This window comes from Nanorana parkeri, unplaced genomic scaffold, assembly GCF_000935625.1.
Source record: "Nanorana parkeri isolate BGI_ZX_2015 unplaced genomic scaffold, ASM93562v1 scaffold29, whole genome shotgun sequence".
Lineage (NCBI taxonomy): Eukaryota > Metazoa > Chordata > Amphibia > Anura > Dicroglossidae > Nanorana > Nanorana parkeri.
The window spans coordinates 1,308,082-1,326,630 of record NW_017306297.1 but is presented as its reverse complement, the minus strand read 5'-3'; the positions used below and the strand labels follow the sequence as shown (position 1 = coordinate 1,326,630).

The following is an 18,549-nucleotide window of genomic DNA, read 5'->3' as shown; positions in this document are numbered from 1 at the left end:
CATGGCTCTCAAGTATATCATAAAAAGTGAAGCTGGTGCCTACTGCAGCCAACCAAATGCCCAATTACATTTCCAATATGCGCTAGAAGAATAAATCCAGGTATATGAGTGGTTTTCTACCTCCAGTAACAAGGACTCATTTGAAACCTTAAAGAGGAGCTAAAATAAAGTTATAGAACAAGTTTTTTTGGCAGATAAGACATACAAAGTTCTGACACAACTGACTTTACTTTGACATTGAAAGTAAAATGTGGGGGTTTAAGAATTACTGTGGAAGCTATCCAAGTTTTCATTAACATTCCTACCATCTACGGTATGTCCCACAATACCAATCAGTTTTACCAAGACACTGACAAGGGTCAGAGAGCCAGTAGCTATTGAAAAATGGCATGCCGTTAATTTATTTTTAGGCTTCTTCCAGACATTCTATCTAGAGTTTGCATTATGCATTTATAACACAGCAAAATGTACAGCCACCTCCATATAGTTCAGAAGCAGTAAACCATGATTCTAGAAACCGCAGCAATCAAGCTGCTTAGCTGGCAGGCAAAAAACTCCTCAGCAACTGATTAACAATGTGGCAAACAGAGAAATAAAATTGCTACTACAGAAAAGTCTAATTGTCTTAAAGGAGTTTTAAAGTCACAGCCTCTACTATCCAGTGATAACATCTGCATTGTAATATCCTAGAGCTGTTTTTGTAAATGCAATCAAAGTTTACTTGAAAATAAAACCTGAAAATTCCAGCCTTCCATCACTTAACTTGCTGGATTCCCAGTGTGCTTTGCATCTCTTTCCCGGTTGCTTGACGTGATGCAATTTCGATTACTCAAGACTATATAGCCCATAATGCATTGCTTACACCAAGCAATGATGCAGAGATCGTAGTTCAGACAGCAGGTTTCATTAGAGTGGTGATGCAAGGAAGTGCATATTCACAGGGCTGAATGAAATTGTATCAGTGCATTGAGGAAGTCATCCTATGGACATCTTCAATCGCTACGTTTATCAACTACTAGATTGATAGGGTTATTAGGAGTGGGATACAACTTAAGGAAATTCAATATACAAAGACATATTTATTATTTTTAGACCATAGATACACTTTAATAAATCTGCAACATCCTAAAATGTTTGTTTGTTCATAGGTAGTTAACCTCATTACCCAGTCAGAAATTCTCTTTAGGGTAATATTAGTTTTCCATAGGGCAGGTGAATTAAAGTACCACTGAATGGCCTCCTGCTTCCCATCGCCAAGCTTAGATCAGAAAGCAGGAACATCACGTAGCAATCACAATATAATTAATCAAAGTGTGACTATATAATCATGCAGTCACCACAAGCATGTACTGGGCTTTTACTTTATTATTAGGTTACGATGCACCTGTTATTCTGTAGAACAAATATTCCTAAATGTGACCATGTAGATTGATTTTCTAGATATGTTCATGTCTAGTAATGTTTTGCACATGGGAAAGTCTTTCAAAACAGCCCGAGACAAAAGGTTTGAGGATTAAATGAACATTAGCATCTCAGAATGACTCAGAAATGTGTTTCACCATAGAAACAATGTAAATGTTAAATGGTCTTTGATGTATGATTAAGGATTTAATACAGAAATTCCAGCATTCCCTTCTTGGAAAATAAAGTGGTTGTGCATTTGTTATAAAACAGCCTGTTGATACCAAGGCAGTGGTTCTCATGATACACTAATAGTTGAAACAAAAAGATTAGATTGTTGTGACTATATACAGGTTGAATAAAAGAAAGAATTGGTGCTTGCCAGGGTCACAGAACCTAAAGCTGCCCATACACTTTACGAATATCGGACGATTTTCATATGCGATCACATTTTTGTCTGATATTCGTAAGGTTGATGGGCAGTGTTACAACCGAAAATACTGTACAATCGATCGACTTTTGACTAACCAGCAGGTTAGAAAACTTTGGTTGATCGTACGATTTTCGCAAGGTTGGTGGCGTTTCCGTATGTCAAAATTTCCCTACGTCGAAAAGTTTCGTCTGAAGATCGCAAGGTGTATGGCCAGCTTTAGTCCGATATTAACAATAACATCCAATAAAAAAAAAGATTGCAGCTTGATTACCTGGATTCTGAAGAAGACTGACCACCATCAGAAAGTGTCAGTAATATTTGTTTCCGTCATTTTGAGTGGTAACAGTCAAAGGGCAGAGTAAGAGTAATTTCCTGCGTAGTTTTACTAATTCAGCCACAGTTCGCTGGGTCGCTACACTTCACTGCTCATGATAGCACTGCAGCTTAGCACTGCACTGAAGTTAGCAATTTAGAATGCAAATGTGAAGGGTGCAGGAACCGATGAGAACACATCAGTACATGCAAAGCACTGAAGCATATGTCAGAAATCGAACAATCACATTCCACATTTTTATGTAGACTACTGAACCAATCCCATCCTCAGAGATGCGAGAGAGACTAAAACTGGCTATACACCAGTAGAATTTTGTTTGAAAACATTTTTTTTCTCCAGAACATTCATTTAATTCTCTAATAGTTAATGAGGTCAAAACAATGATTGTTTTTGACCACAGTGATGAAAAAAAGGAGCAGGATGGAAAAATGTTTCTTGAATGAACAAAATATGAGCAGTGAATGTGGTTTTCTTTCAGGAAACTCTTATTCATTCCAAAATCGAATGTTTACATCAAATCAAATTTAAAACAACAATCATCATGTCTCTGATGGCATTACATCAGAGGAGATATTTTGTATAAACTTTTACACAAAAATCTACCAGTAAATGGCGAATTTAAGTTCAGATAAGCTGATTTTAATAAAATAACAAAAGTTCTCCTTATTTAGTTAGGCCGCTCCCCATCATCTTAGGATCTGACAAAAAATGAAAATAAAAACACCTGTGGGGAGAAAAAAGGATTTTGTTCTTACCGTGAAATCCTTCTCTTGGAGTTGAGGGACACAGCTCTGAAGGATTCTGAGATGTAGGGTTATGCTGCTGCCTCTAAAGGAAATGGACACTAGGCAAACAAATAAAAAGAATGTCACTTTATGGACAAAACCCCTCTGAGACCCAGGCTGCACTGGATGGATGCAGACAGAGACAGGAGAGTGTTTGAATACCTGTGGGACAAGATGAGTAAAGTGAGGTCATCAGCCTGGCTATGCAGTGAGACGGGTATTTGAATAAGAAGGTTGGACAGAAGTAAAATGTTTTTTGGAGCATGTATTAATAGAAGGGTGGACGATGGAGATGGTACTAAGGATGGAGTGAATAACTAATGAATGCTGAGAAGTGGTAGGAGCACCTCTGATTAATTACCATATCAGAAAACGAAGGAGAGGAATTGGTCTTAAAGCGCTAAATTGTTCATCTGTAATATGGTGAACAATAGGAGTTGGTGAGTGCGGCTTGAGATCATTACTGAGCACGGTGGATAGCACGGATCACGCAATATTTGGGTATTGCACGTAGAGGGTGTTTGGATATAAAAGCTGGAAGATATATCTTTGCACATTATATTTGCACTATACCAGAAGGAATAGACTGTTTGTGTAGTTGAAGGATTGAACATAACACCTGTTATACGGGCTGTTTAACGAGACATTTATACGAGTGCACTTCAAGATATACATCAGCACTGTGTTATTGTTGTTTATTTTGGCAACATTTATACATATGGTTTATGATTCATGTGTCGATACACTTAGCAGGATAACAACATTTTTTTGGGATGTCACTGTACAAACGTTGTGCCTAACACACGGTATTTGATTATTGTTTGGAATAAAAAAAAAAATTTTATTTCACTAGTTTGTATTCTCAGCACAGTGCTGTTTTCTATTTATATCATTTGGGTGTAGCCACCCAAGGTGTAGCACAGCCGCTTTAGAGTGAGTTCTGATTCCGCAACGCAGATTGAATACTTTCTGCATCTCTATAATTTAGCTGAAAAATAATGTTATAATGTTCTTTGCAAATTATTGTTAGAAAGTTACCAAACTGCTTCCTGAAATGAACAAGGCTAAAAGTCAATGATTAAGGCCCTGTTCACATTGAGCGAATTGTCGCGCGATTTCCGCCGCGATATCGCGCATTTTTGCCGCGCGATATCGCGAGAAGTCGCCGGCCAATGTTATTCAATGGAGCTGTCTTAACTCCATGTCGCGCGTCGCGGTCGCAAGTCGCTTCTACCGGACCCTTTTTTCGGCGGATTTTGCGCGATTTTACTTTTTTTCTATGGAGCCCGACGGGGAAGGTCGCGCTACCGTCGCTGGATCGTCGCTGGAACGTCGCCCCGAAAGTCGCGCTATCCCGGCCGTGCGGATCCGCTGCAAAAGGTATGTCGCTATATGTGAACGGGGCCTAAGATATAGTATTGAGCTCAGGAATTTGAATTTTCCCGGTCTTACAATAGGGTGGTGTGGCCCTTTAATCTAATTTTCATCCTAATATGGAGTGTAGATTGCTGTCCTGATTTACTATAAGCTACAAAAACAAAAAAAGAAACCACCGCTTACAGTCATCACCACAGACTAACAAGCAGAGAATTTCAAGCAGCCACAGGATTGCTGCACAGTAAATCCTTTATTGGAAACAGCACGTACAGAGCCAAGAGTGGGTATAGCACCCCCACTGATTGTGTGTAACCACACTTCATCAAGGGCAAGACCAGATAACAGATCCTATACTCCAATCCCATATGTATCACAGTTCTCTAAGTGGTGTACTGACAGCTAGCTTGACAGTGGTTACTGAAATATGTACAGAAAAGTCTGAGTCATGTCATTTACTGAAAGTGAGTTTAAAAGAAACACAGGACAAAAAAAAAAAAACTTTGTCAAAATGGTATTTTATTTTCTTTGAGACCAAATTACAGTAGCATTTAATAAATACCTGGGCACTCTTAACACATCATGCTGTATACACACACCAGTTATGAGGGACGCCAAATTACTTTAGTACAAGGCAAGTATTTCAGACTGGGTAAAGCCAGGGTATTCTTTCAGAGCTCAGTCCCAGGCGGCCTACACGTGACTGACAGCTCGAGGCAGCTTTGGAGGAACGGTTCTGTTTTCAATTCATCAGGTTGTAAGCAGACTGTAAAGTCTGCTTTTATGGGGAAAGATACTGCATGGTTCTGACAACCAAACAAGCAACTCAGATCTTATGCTACTGGACACAAACATCTGACACCTGCTACCATGTGACGGATATTCATAAGTATGACTAGAAGATGCGGTTAGATGGCAATCTAATTTTACTGTGAATGAGTCCAATTCTTGGCTGTGGGTGTTGCGCACATGTGACTTGGTCTATTGAAATTTTGCGCAAATATGAAAGTCTGCACTGTGGTCACCTGCATAGCCAGATTTAGAGGCAATGTAAATCTAACTCTTCAACCTTTTATCCAAAAACATCCATTGAAGAACGAAGCGCCTAACAAAGTTATATTAAGTTATCGGCTGTGGTCTTCTATTGACAATTACAGTTAATGACCGCATTCGCTAAAAAAGCAGCCAGGGAAAAACGGAGAAGATGTTTAATGCGAATTGGTTATTTAAAAAGCATCTTTAATGCAGGAAAAAAAAAATTAGATAGGCATTGTAAGGTGACAGATATTTATCTTACTCTACACTCAACAAACCATAAAGTCACTCACACTGCGTTGTAAATAACAGTCAATCTCCTTTATTGACGGATTATCGTGAGGTCACATAAACAAAGCGACGTTTCCAGACCAGGCGGTCCCTTCTTCAGGCAAACAAAAAGCGCTTTTTGTTTGCCTGAAGGGACTGCCTGGTCTCGAAACATCACTTTGTTTATGTGACATCACAACAGTCAGTCAATAAAGGAGATTGACTGTTATGGACTTTATGGTTTCTTGCGTTTGATGTGCGGAGGCATCTGCAGTCACCTTCAGCACCCCCGATTTTTGTTTGGGCTTTATCCGGTCAGGAGTGCGATGGGATCTACTACATTCTGAATTACTCTACACTCAGTCACCATTAGAGCCCCTTAAATATCCTGACTTCTGGGGTATGGGGAGAGTCGACACACCACTCCCCTCATTCATTTCCCATGATACAGTGCTCAGTCCCAAAGCAACCTATCGCCAGGCCTGAGTGATACTGAAGGCAAGCCTGAGCCAATGCAAATACTGACTTTCAGAAAGTCTGTACTTCCATAGGAACCTTAGGCAAGGCTGTCAAGAGAAAATTATGTTTTGGTACCTTATGCTGCCTACTAACTTCATGGGGAGTGGTCACATAATATTTATTTTGCAGTAGAGATGTATGTTAAGGCAGTAGTGACAGTCATAGTTTGGGTAGAACTACATTGTTGTAAGAATTGCCATTCAACAGTACAGTTTAGGCAAGATTTAAGCCTTTAAAAAGGGAAAGATGCAAAAGAGGCTGAGTAAGTTGGTCTGATGCTGTTCAATGCAAAAATACATCTAGCCAGAACTATCCTATCCTAAAAAAAAAAAAGTTATAAAACAAAAATACTGCAGTGTACTCACAAGAGTTAACTCTTCAACTTTGCTGCTTTGTTCCCTTACATGTTTGAAAAAAGAACTTTATTTTAAGATTTCTGAAAAGTCAAATTAAACATTTCCTTTTCTATGGCATCTAACAGTGCGCAGCTGCAAACCATGCCAGAATGATACATCAAGTGTAAAAACCTCTATACTGTAAAGTTTCAGAAATAAAATAATTACCAATTATATCTAAGTCATAGTTTACATTTTGAAAAAAATAAATATTTAATGGTTTGCCGAACACAAACATGAAATTTGTGTATATTACAAGAACACAAGAAACATCCTGTGGTCAGCCGCAATTCGTGGAACAGTATAATAGTCTCCTCTAAGGTGTGGGGGGGTCGGGGGGGGGGGGCGACTGTTACTCAGTAATATTTCCGAAAATCTAAAACAGTGTTTGCATGTGTTGTCTTTCTGACAGAAAATTGAGCTGTGCTAAATAGTAGAAAACATGTTTCTGGGAATTACCCACAAGCATCACTGCTCCTTAGAGGGCGTGATCGACATATAACAGATGTGTTCATGAGACTGTATTATACTATCCCATCTTTAGGTCATTAGGTGCAAAGACCCTATATATGAGAAGTCTAGTAGTTCAGTTGTGACAAGCAGTAATGTTAGAGACTGATCGTATTTATTCAAGTGTCTACATTGGTCAATTTGATTTTTCTTCTCACTTCGCCACTGCAAACCTGAGACAGAAGAAGAACCTAACCTATAGCTCATCAATCAGACACTTTGATAAATGGCCATTTATAGTGCCATTACTATGAATACTTAAAGTGCATTTCCACATTTACAGTCAAATTGGAATAAAAACATATTTATATTTGTTACATGTTCTCAATAACATAGCATAACCTAAACAAAATATTTAAAAATGGCTGCTTCCATCTTTAAGTGTTTTTACTTGCTTAAAAAATCCTACCTAGCTTCCCCTATATGTAATGTTGAGGATGGGGGCGTGGAGTTAATGTTTACTATAATTAACCCTGTCTGTTGTCATTATGAATTGTAAACTAGATTTCAACACTGTCAGTCCTAACAAAAGATTCAAGATCCTGAAACCTGGATTCTGCATCTTATGCCAACGAGGGGAAACTAACTCTGTCCTTGCCTTCTGAAATTGTTCAGAACAGCTTGCAGTCCCATGTAGAAGCAACTAGAAAGGTAAGAAATACATAGTTTAAAAAAATATATTTTTAGGTGTGCTGTGTGAATAGGAACATATAACAAACATATAGTGGGAGGTTCTCAAATTTGACTTTGGAAGTAGAAATACATTTCAAGAGACTTGTTGTGGTAATCTGTAAAACAAGGAGTTTCTGCAGGAAACAAGAGATTTGCACTGGCAAAAGAAATCTTCCAGCAGTGGAAGTGCTTGAGGACACTGAAATAAAGTGCTTAAGTAAAGACGGCTAAAGTTACAAATATGATTCTTTCACTAAGCCGGTGTTCATAATAAAAAGGGAGATTGAAAGTGTGTTCGACTGACAAAGCATGTGACAAAATAACAAAATTCATGTAGCAATACATCCCTGTCTATATTGCATAATAGGAAAACCTCATCATATATATGGCCAACATAAAACTGCTGTGTACAGGTCACTAAGGGGCTTATACATGAATGAGAGCTGGAAGCTGATTGGTCACATTTTCTTATGATCACATTCTTGTTGCTGATAGCAACCAATCAGCATCGAACCATCATTCTGCAATGCAGAGGTGAAAATACAAAGATGGATTTGAATGGTTCCTATGGGCTACAAGAAATGTTCTTGTCAGCATGCTTCTCATGTATCAACTCCAAAGATATTTACAGCGACACCCACTTCTTGAGTAATTTCACCACAATGACATTCACGGCAGGATGTTGTGCCTTCTTTTTAAAGGCTTTTAGAAATTACAACATTACAATTTAGTGCACAATTCAAGAATTCTCAATCGCTAAGCTGTTCGCTAATAAGTGCTTTCTACAAAAATGAGGACACCACTTTGTTGTAATCACTTCAAACTTCTCCCCCGATGAACTTAGTTTTTTTAGATATAAATCAGTGTAGAGAAGGTTAGTTCTGTGCTCAAACAATTTCATTATATATTACCATCACACACTTAGCACAAGGCTTTCTGGTACAAAAGGCCAATGACCACATTGTGCTGAACGGGTTTAGGCTGCTATTTCATTTCATATATCTTAAGCCACCTACGAGAACACATACAAAGATTACACATGCAGTCTGCAATACTTCCATGTCAAGGAAAATAAATGGAAATAGTGCGAAGGATTTATATACAGATGCTAAAATGACATATCATGCCCCAAATTATCGGATCAAGTAAAAAGAAGCTGACGACTGTGATCAATGTACAGCACAAACACAGGACAGCAGCAACAGGTAGACATCCCTTTACTGGAGAGTGTTACAAAGTCTCATCAGTTCCTCGTGTAGCCATCAGGGAATCAGAGCCCCATATCAAGACTCTTCTTCCTTCCTTACATAGGCGATAGATTCATGTCTTCACTGGCTGTAGAATTCATATACCCGTTTGCTTTCTCCCATCTTAATGAATTGCCTACAAGGGAAAAACGTTTTGCAGAATGCAGTTAAAACGGAAGATTAACATCCTATTTTACATTTTTAAAACACAAATATGTTTATTTTATGGCAATAAATAATAAAGTTGAACTCCAAGAAAAGATCTAAATACACAAAGATTTGTCATTGTTTTAAGCCGGTTTTTACAATTCAAGCACGTGTCAGACAGTACAGCCAGGTTGTGGGCCTCCCTGCAGATACACAATACAAAGGAAGCCTGTGATTGGACAATAAACACAGTAATTAGGTCATCCTTGAGCATCCCTGTAAGCATGCTGGCACCATGCAAAGAAAATACAGCTCTGAATGGTTGTGAAGGGGGATACAAAACAAACCTGTCAAGGAAGATTCATCTACTTTATGCTGTACATAAAATTAGATTTTTACTTTTTAAAATGCACAAAAACACTTTTTCTTTTTGTTAAATTAAAGAAAGGTTTAAACCCCCATCAGGTTATTATTTGCTGCTGTGCTCTGCTGGGGAGATTTTTCACTTTCTGTCCTGGAGATGCGAAAGGAGAGGAAATCTCTCCAAAGTGAATGGAATTCCCATCTTCAGGGGTTGTCACAGGAACAGGTGTTCCTATTGGAGAATCTCCTCTCACCTCTTGTTCTATGGACAACTCTAACATTTACAAATCTGTATGTGAAATACTAAATCACCAAAATAAGCACATTAAGCCCGGTATGCAAGTCCAGTCAAAATTGTCAGGTAGAATTCATAACTCCAATGGGTTCTTACTGAAATGTATTCAATTTACCTTTAAAAGGCTGATCTGTGAAAATTGAGCTAACAAGAAAATGTCTTGTTGCCCATAGCAACCAATAAGAATCCCTATTTCATTTTTAACACTACACCACAGCAAGGCCAGTTGGAAACAAATTGGTTTCTTTGGGCAACAAGTTCTAGTTCGCACACTTGTCACACATCAGGGACCGTAGGCCCCATTTACACTTGTGCATTTGAACCACAGTTAAATGCCCGTAAAACTGCTTGCAAAATGTACAGATGGAGCATTTGTGCTCTTCTGGCCCACATCCTCCATTAACATTTTGGAAATAAATCATACTTACCTGAAGCCCTGACTCAAAGAGCTTTACTGTGCATCCTGCCTAGTGCTACTTAGCCTTGCCGCTGAAATTCTGCACTCCGCTTATAGGCTAAGAGTGGGCCAAGTCAATGGATTCTGTGGTACGGATAGAGCGATACAAAATTGGAAGGATGTCAGGACAGAGGCTGTGCCACACTGGACAGACCAAAGCAGTGGCGTTCAAAGAGGAGCAAGGTTACGGGAAAGTATGACCACTAAGAGCACACCTCATGGTAAACTACATCTGAGCAATTACCAAGAGTAGACCTCCTTGAAGATGGATATGGACAGGTTCCTGGACTGTGTAAAATATCCTGCCAGCAGCTGCCCCTGCAAGAATTTTGTAAAGCCTAGTGATGATGTAATTAGTAAATAAATGCTGTTTCTCACTACAGAAACATGGTAAAAGAAAAACATAATGCTGGGACATACCCTGGAGGGGGAGCGGGAAGTTTTGGGTAAATTGTGGCCATGCCTATACAAATTCTTCGAACCATTACACCAAATGCAGTTTAATTTAGCAGTGAACACCTCCCCCTTAGCAACATTACTAATTGCTGAAATTAGAAATATACACTGAGCTGTAATGAACCTACAAGCATGTTTTTTGCTTACACTGCAAAAGAGGCTACTTTGCTGATATTTATCCCAATTGTGGCTCCAATTTATATGTATTTTTATACAGACATCTATGCAGATATAAGACCTAAATTATCCCACATTGACTATGATTCTCAGTGCTGTGACCACATCAAATCAAATATGTACCCTGAGGCATCTATAATAGTATCCTAAGTGCCAGAGTTTAACCTGCACCTCCAATGGTTTTCGAATACTGTAGATGCCATCTGATTAGCTCTCCTATGATAATCAACATGGATGACAAAGACAGTTTTAAGTACAAAGAAAAAAACCAAAGAGGGCATAATAAATGCAAAATCACTGAACAGATTTAAACTGGAAAATAACATACTTAGGCTACTTCTCTTGATGAAGGGCTTCAATAAAGGCTTCAAGTTTTTCCTGGATTTCCCGTACTTTTTCTAAAAAGAGAAAAAAGTTTATAAAATTAATTGTCCAATTCTGTACATATGACTGACTGTCCGACAGAACAATTGTTTAGACTGCAATATTCACTGCTATGGAAAGGTTAAACACACCACTCACTCTCCCTGGGGGTGAGAAGAAAACAATTAGGCTGGTCAGAGGACAAAGACTTTTAGGGAATTTGAGCTGTCAAATTAACGACAACAAGGATAATGTAAGATATTAGTCCATTTTATTAAAGAAAAAAGTCTTTTTGAAGTGGATTTGTCTTCACATTTTAGGTCCTTGGGGCTTAGACAAGTGTAAAAAAGTAGGGTTAGGTTTCCCTAAAATCACGTGCCTATGCTGCACAGCACCTGTTCCTCGACACTACAAAAGATGACAACCAGCAATTACTAATCCTTGCTCTCTCTTTTAACATAATATCCTTATCCACCACATCAGAGGAGGAAATTCATACTACTCAATCTAAGCAGAGCTTCCATATTTCAGTTAGAATATTAACATTAAAGCCCAGCAACGTATTGATGTTGGGGGGGGGGTCAGAGTTAACATCTCAGTTTATTGCAGTCTTAACTGACTTGTTAGATGTTTACTGTATCTCATGGAACCGTAATACACACAAGTTGACCTTAATATGGGGTTGCCAGTGACCAGGTGTACCTGAATTGTTAGTCATATACAACCTGCCAAGTATTCATGCTGGCATTAAAGTTTCCCTCTGAAATCTAGGCTGGTAGATATTTCCACATAAATAACTGGCAAGAAAATTTAATACATTTTGCATGATCTGCCTGTTATGAAAAACACTTCTAAAACTTGCAATAGGATTGTGCCAGCTACATATTGAACCCATGGAACTCATATCCTGTATAATTCATGAGGATATGGAACAGGAAAAACTGAATTATCCAAAGATAATCTGTATGCAGGAGGCACATATATTCTTCTAAGCATAGGTTGCTCAACAGATTGTTAAATGGAAAGTCTGACTTTTGTTGCCCACAGATCTCAGGTGACAGCTAGATGTGCAGTCACAATTCGAAAGAGATCTTTTTGGTCATGTGTACATCGCTTGAGAGTTCGAGTTTATAGGAGGGAGAGCAGAAAGGAAAAGACACCAATAGTGCCAACTTATCTTGGCAGGGTATACTGCTTGTTGCACCCAGTTCTTACATCTGCCTAATCAATCACCTTAAGGGAAAGTCTGCTAGTAATTTCTAAAGGGTAACAATAGATATGGGAACTGGAAACAATTATCTTAAGTCTAAAGCTGACCAAAGACTTACAAGCCCTAAAAAACAAATGGGACATGGTGCCTCACCAATTGTAATCAGTAATTTTCCAATTTCTATACTGCCACAATAGAGCCTAACCTCCTACACGTATTACAATAAAAGAAATGCCCTAAACATGAAGATAACTAACAGGCAACGTGTACATATTGCCTGATCAGCTAGCAGCCCACATTCTGCTGAGCAGAGCATTGCAGTTTATTTGAAAAGAGAGATGAGCAGTGTTGAAAGAGGCTACTGGTGCTCCTTATCGTAGGGGGAACAAATACAGTTGCGGCAGATTCTTTCCTGTCCCATCCTCTGTTCCTTAGGGAGTGGCCATGGAGCAGGGTCGGGGTTTCTCCACAGACTTGGAATATTCACCTGATCTAGCCATAAGGGTACCTTTAGGCAATATTTTAGAAGACTCTATTAACCTTGGGTTTGTTTAAAATGACAGCCAGCAATGGCTTTTATGGTCTGTGTTTAACATATGCAACCTTGAGATTAAGTAAGCGGTTTTGTAAAGGCTTTCTAAACAAATTGCTCTTATGCAGGCCGAAGCCCATGTTTACAAGGCCTTAGCTACATACAGTACATATAGATGTACAAGTAAACACATTGTTTATGAAAATTAACAATTATGCATGACTTCTGTAAAAACTGATCAAGATGCAAAAAGAAAGTACAGTCATAAAAAAAATAAGTACACTTTATGGAATTAGCTGACTTTTTCAACATATTATACCAGGCAAACATTAGATCTGTATTCAAACGGAGCATACAGATAAAGGTGATAATTCAATAGGAACACAGGAAAAAAATTGACACAAAATACTAACAGGTGTAATGGTGGACTGTGAAAAAAGTACATTCATTGCATCAAAAAGTTGTCATTGCCCCTGCAGCATAATTCACTTCATGTAAGCATTCTGTATACCTGCCCACCAGTCTCTGACAAGACTCATTGAAACTTTTGATCATTCTGGTGGACTGTGAAAAAAGTACATTCATTGCATCAAAAAGTTGTCATTGCCCCTGCAGCATAATTCACTTCATGTAAGTCTCTGACAAGACTCATTGAAACTTTTGATCATTTCTCAATGCAAAATTCCACAAGTTATTTGTGGGTTTCTATGCATAAACTGACCATTTCAAACCCCCAATGAAATTTCAATGGACATCACATCAGGGCTTTGAGCAGAAAAGTCAACTTTGGAAAGATGGCTTCACATTACGGTCTTTGCAGCAAACATGTTTTCTGTGCACAAACTACTCTATCTTTGCTTGATCAGTCTTCAGCACAGACCTGGTCTTTGCCTATATGTTCAATAGTAAAATGTAATCTTTTTTTGGACAATAAAGGCTTTTTCTTAACACACCTCACATGCAGGCTGAATTGGTGCAATCTCTTTATGGAGTATTTAAACCCCAAATGTTCCACGAGTTACCTGAACATGCCACAATGAAAATTATGGGGTTCTTAATATCAAATGGTCAGCTCTTGGGTAAAATTTGCTGGGCAAGAGTTCTGGACAAATTGTCTCGAGTATAAGCCGAGGGGGGCACTTTTCACCCAAAAAAATGGGCTGAAAATCTCGGCTTATACTCTAGTATATACGGTAGTTTTAATTTTCTTTACAGTGGTATGATTGATTTCAAATAATTTGGTGTCTTTTTAAATTCCTTGCCAGACCCATAGTCATCCACAACATCCTTTCTGAGGGCCTTAGTGAGCTCTATTGATCTTGACATGATGACAACACAAATTGCAAAGACAGCACCAGAGTCTAAACACCTGAGTTTGAAATAAGACAGGTTCAACCTGCATACTCCCTAAGGAGGTTCTAACCATTGGTACCTAATCTGGAACACCCAACTCTAATTTCATGGATTTGAAGAAGAGGTGGTAAATGTAAGGCTGTATTTAATTTTTCCATAAGACAAATCTGCATTTTTGTTATTTTATTTAATGAAAATAAACACACCATGTCAATTTTATGTATGTTCAAGTATATCACCTTTATCCAAAGGCAATATTTGAATCCAGATTTCATTTTTGCCAGTTCAAATATGCTGAAAAAGTCAATTTCTAATGGGATGTACCGTACTTAAATCTTCACATGATTATATATTATACTGTTAAGACTTACAGCCATGTGAAAAATAAACTACACCGTCTGAATTCTATGGTTTTTAGATCCCGTGGCTGCAAAACGAGCCCAAATCATCACCTATCAACCACCATCCTTGACAGTTGGTATGAGGTGTTTGGTTTTCACCAAACGTGGCACTGTGAACTATGGCCAAACACCTTCACTTTGGTCTCATCTGTCCAAAAAAACATTGTTCCACAAGGTCTTGTGGTTTGCTATGGTGTAACTTTGCAAACCTAAGCTGTGCTCCCATTTTCTTTTTAGAGAGAAGAGGCTTTCTCCTGGCAACCCTTCCAAACAAACCATACTTGTTCAGTCTTTTTCTAATTGTCGGTCATGAACTTTAATGCTAACTGAAGCCTGTACAGTATGAGATGTACCTCTTGAGGTTTTTGCAATTTCTCTGAGCATTGCACGGTCTGACCTTGGGGTGAATTTGCTGGGACATGCACTCATGGGAAGACTGGCAACTGTCTTGAATGTTTTCCACTTGTACATAATTTTCCACACTGTAGAATCATGGACTTCAAATTGTTTGAAAATGGCCTTATAACCCTTTGCAGATTGATGGACTGCTTCTCTAAGATCAATGCTGATGTCTATCCTCCTTGGCATTGTGTGAACACACCTGAATGCTCTAGACCAGCAAAATGCAAAAAGTTCAGCTTTTATAGAGGCCTTGATCATTTAATCAAGGCAATTTCATTAGCAGTACCTAACTTTAACCTGCTAAGGACCAGATGATTTTCGATTATACTTTCTTTTTCACACAACTGTACACACTGAACACGGACACAGGATGCATGCACTGTGCCTTTACTCCAACTACACAGTGAAGACCCCTTAGTTTGTAATAGCAGAATTACTATATCTTGATGGAGAAGGTCTTTTGATTAAGGGCTACATCATCTAGGTCACGTTTGCTGCTGTCCAAAATAACATAAAAAGCACTTAGCTTACCTATTTCCTAATCAGACTGCACCTGAGCATTCACAACAGTCTTTTAAAAAGGCCGCCAAGCTTTTTGCTCAGCATTTATTGCTTTTCCTGTTTAATCTGACTAAACAAACTAGAATAAATAGAATAAAACCAGCAGTTTAGGAGATGTAAAACAAAGGACACTGACACATCAGGGCAGTGTGCAAACGTCCCGTTCATGAATAAGCTCAAGGTCTCTAAAAGAGGAAGATGGATACCACCCACATGACAGCAAACAGCAGCTGGCTGGTACAGGTAGCATTCTGTGCTTATCCTTCTGGCATGATGAATAGCTTTACCCTACTCTGGTAAATATACAGGCCCACACATTGCAAGCAGGAACTTAAAAGGTGTGCATGCTTACTTTTATCATATCATAATTTTATTACCAGCAAAGGAAGGAAAAATTTATTTTAAGGGGTTTTCCACTCTAATAAAAAGAAAGCCCCATTACCAGTAGAGTTCTCCTTGAACACCTGCTGTAGAACTGTGCGCAGAAGAGAACATGCTCTTACATATCATTATTTCCATACTAAAAGTATTATTGTGTTTTAGAAATCCTTTTTACCAAGTATTAATAATAATGATGGCCTTTTAATAAGACAAGGATGGATTTAAACACCATTTACCTACTACTTGATTCCGCTGCCTAATCCTCCAGCTGTGCACAGCTCTGTTAGGAGCATCTTCGCATGAGCAGAAGGACAACATAACTCAGGGTTTGGAAACCGCTGGTTCACATAAAACATTTAATGCTGTCCACTACTGCCACGATTAAGTGTCTTAGTATACTCTACATCAGTTTTTTTAAAAAATATGGCCATATATGCATGTATCTGAACAAGCATAAACAAATCAATAAGAACCCAAGTACATCCAACTATAAAAGACATGTATTCATTGGCTGAAGAGGGCAGTTCTGCAAGGGGCTACATTAAAGTGTAGGTTTGTTAAGTTTGTACTTACCAGAAAGTCCACTGAGAGGCATAGGAATTCAGACACTGTTGGGTTATACAGCCACCTGCTATAATGAACACTGGCAAACCAAAACAAATGTGGCTCAACTTAGGATAAACCCTCCTATTCCCAATCTATATCTATCCATCAATACGTCTGATTTGACATTCTGTGCCCTCTGGACCTACTACATATCAATTAGAAGAAACAATGTCCCTTATTTCTGAAAAGATCAAATAACATTAATCTAATCACCAAAAATGGTCTGTAGTGGTCCAGCCTTTGATGTGTTCCACATTCTCAGCTTCAGGAAGGTAAGGCAACTTGTCAGTATATCAACGGCAATATGCATAGATAGTCAGACAACAAAATTCCCTAGAAAGAGGGTGGCCGCCGCCAATAGGGAAGTGCATCCAAAAACGGATCAGAGGGACGTCCAGCAAGGGTTCCTGTAATATAACCTCAATTCCACATGGATCCCCTCTGGAATGTCAGTGGGGCACATATGCAGCCGAAGTCAGATGGTAATTGCCAAATCCAACGATCGCCTTGCTTCTGTTCCCAGCAAGGCGAACATTCACGGTATTTTATTTCTTGTCCATTAAGGGGGAAAAGTAATTCCGATACTGTCAGGACATTCGAAAGCAGTCCGACTGAGGTGTGAGCAAAAACCTACCACAGGCCCAATGAAACAGAACTGTGGGACTGCCAGCAGCCCAAGCACCACCTGAAGGACCAATGCCCAAATCTAAGACCTGATGAGGCTGAGCCCCCGACCTGAAGAGAGAGCAGACAACAACCAAAGAAAGGATCCGAAGAATCAACCTGATGGTCAAAGCCAGGAAGAGGCAAAATCACAACCAGAGGGGCATAACTCCATATAGAAGCAAGCTCACAAGTTGAATCAAGCAAACAGCCGATGAACCAGAACCCACCAAAAATAGGTGGAATTAGAAAAAATTCCCCTGAAGGGAAGAAAGGACCCACAACCTAATGTGGCCACAGGTTGGGGTCAAAATCCCCCTGAAGGAATCAATCAGTTTCCTGTAGAAACTTAACCAAATAAAAACAAGTTTCAACAAAAAGGACCAGGTAATTAAATATGAAGCCCCCAGGCCTTAACACCCCTGATTCCCTGGGGTCAAAGGACAAGAGCTCCATGTCTACCAGAGTGTCTGGTCAGAAAAGTAACAAGTGATACAAATGGCAAACACTTATCAATTCATAACTAGCTTCAAAATAAGGTGCGCATGGAAAGGCTTTACATACCGTGTTTCCCCGAAAATAAGACATCGTCTTATATTTTGTTTCCCCCAAAAAAACACACTAGGTCTTATTTTTTTTCCCCATTGAGCATCCCCTCCACATACTTTTTTTCTACCATAATTGAAATAAGAGATCAAATATGCTGTGGAGGCTGAGGCACACAGAGCAGAGATATGGAATGTACTGTATCATACAGTACAGAAGAAGATGGAGAAGGGGAGTGAAAAAAATACTGTCACACAGTGTCACAGTACCTGAAGGCTGCCGCTGTCCTGAAGCTCTCTTCTCTAATGCCGTCCAGGGAGCCACCTCGTCGCACGGACCAGTCAGAAGTTCCCTCACCTCACCTGACCTCACTCCGACCCCACTGGCCATGCTGCGCTGTGCCGCTGCCTGCTGGGAAATGTAGTTTTCAGTGGCAGCTTTCTATGGACCGTAAAAGCCGAGGCAGACAATACATGTGCCACCGTACTAGGCCCTATTTTCGGGGTAAGTCTTATATTACAGAAATCTCTGAAGATAGTGCTAAGTCTTACTTTCGAGGGAAACATGGGAGCAAAAACGCAGAAACTTTCCAGCACACTCACCAGAAAGCCTGCAAAATAAAAAAAATAGGTAATGTCTTCTGCTGTCCAAAATGGGCTTC

The 18,549-nt window shown here is 39.2% G+C and overlaps 1 protein-coding gene across 5 annotated transcripts in view; it reads right to left on the bottom strand.

Moving 5' to 3' along the window:
- Positions 1-3,529: 3,529 nt before the first annotated feature.
- Positions 3,530-18,549, bottom strand: part of OPA1 (OPA1, mitochondrial dynamin like GTPase) — an 87,347-nt gene continuing 72,327 nt past the window's right edge. For 4 of the 5 annotated variants that reach the window (XM_018567176.1, XM_018567199.1, XM_018567190.1 and 1 more), the window contains 2 exons: positions 11,199-11,268; positions 8,446-9,111 (listed from right to left, as the gene is read on the bottom strand). In XM_018567176.1, the coding sequence (XP_018422678.1) occupies positions 11,204-11,268 (65 nt within the window). In that variant the 3' untranslated portion in view covers positions 8,446-9,111; positions 11,199-11,203. Of the gene's footprint in view, positions 3,540-8,445; positions 9,112-11,198; positions 11,269-18,549 lie in introns of those variants that run through there. The other variant, XM_018567184.1, reaches the window with a different exon arrangement.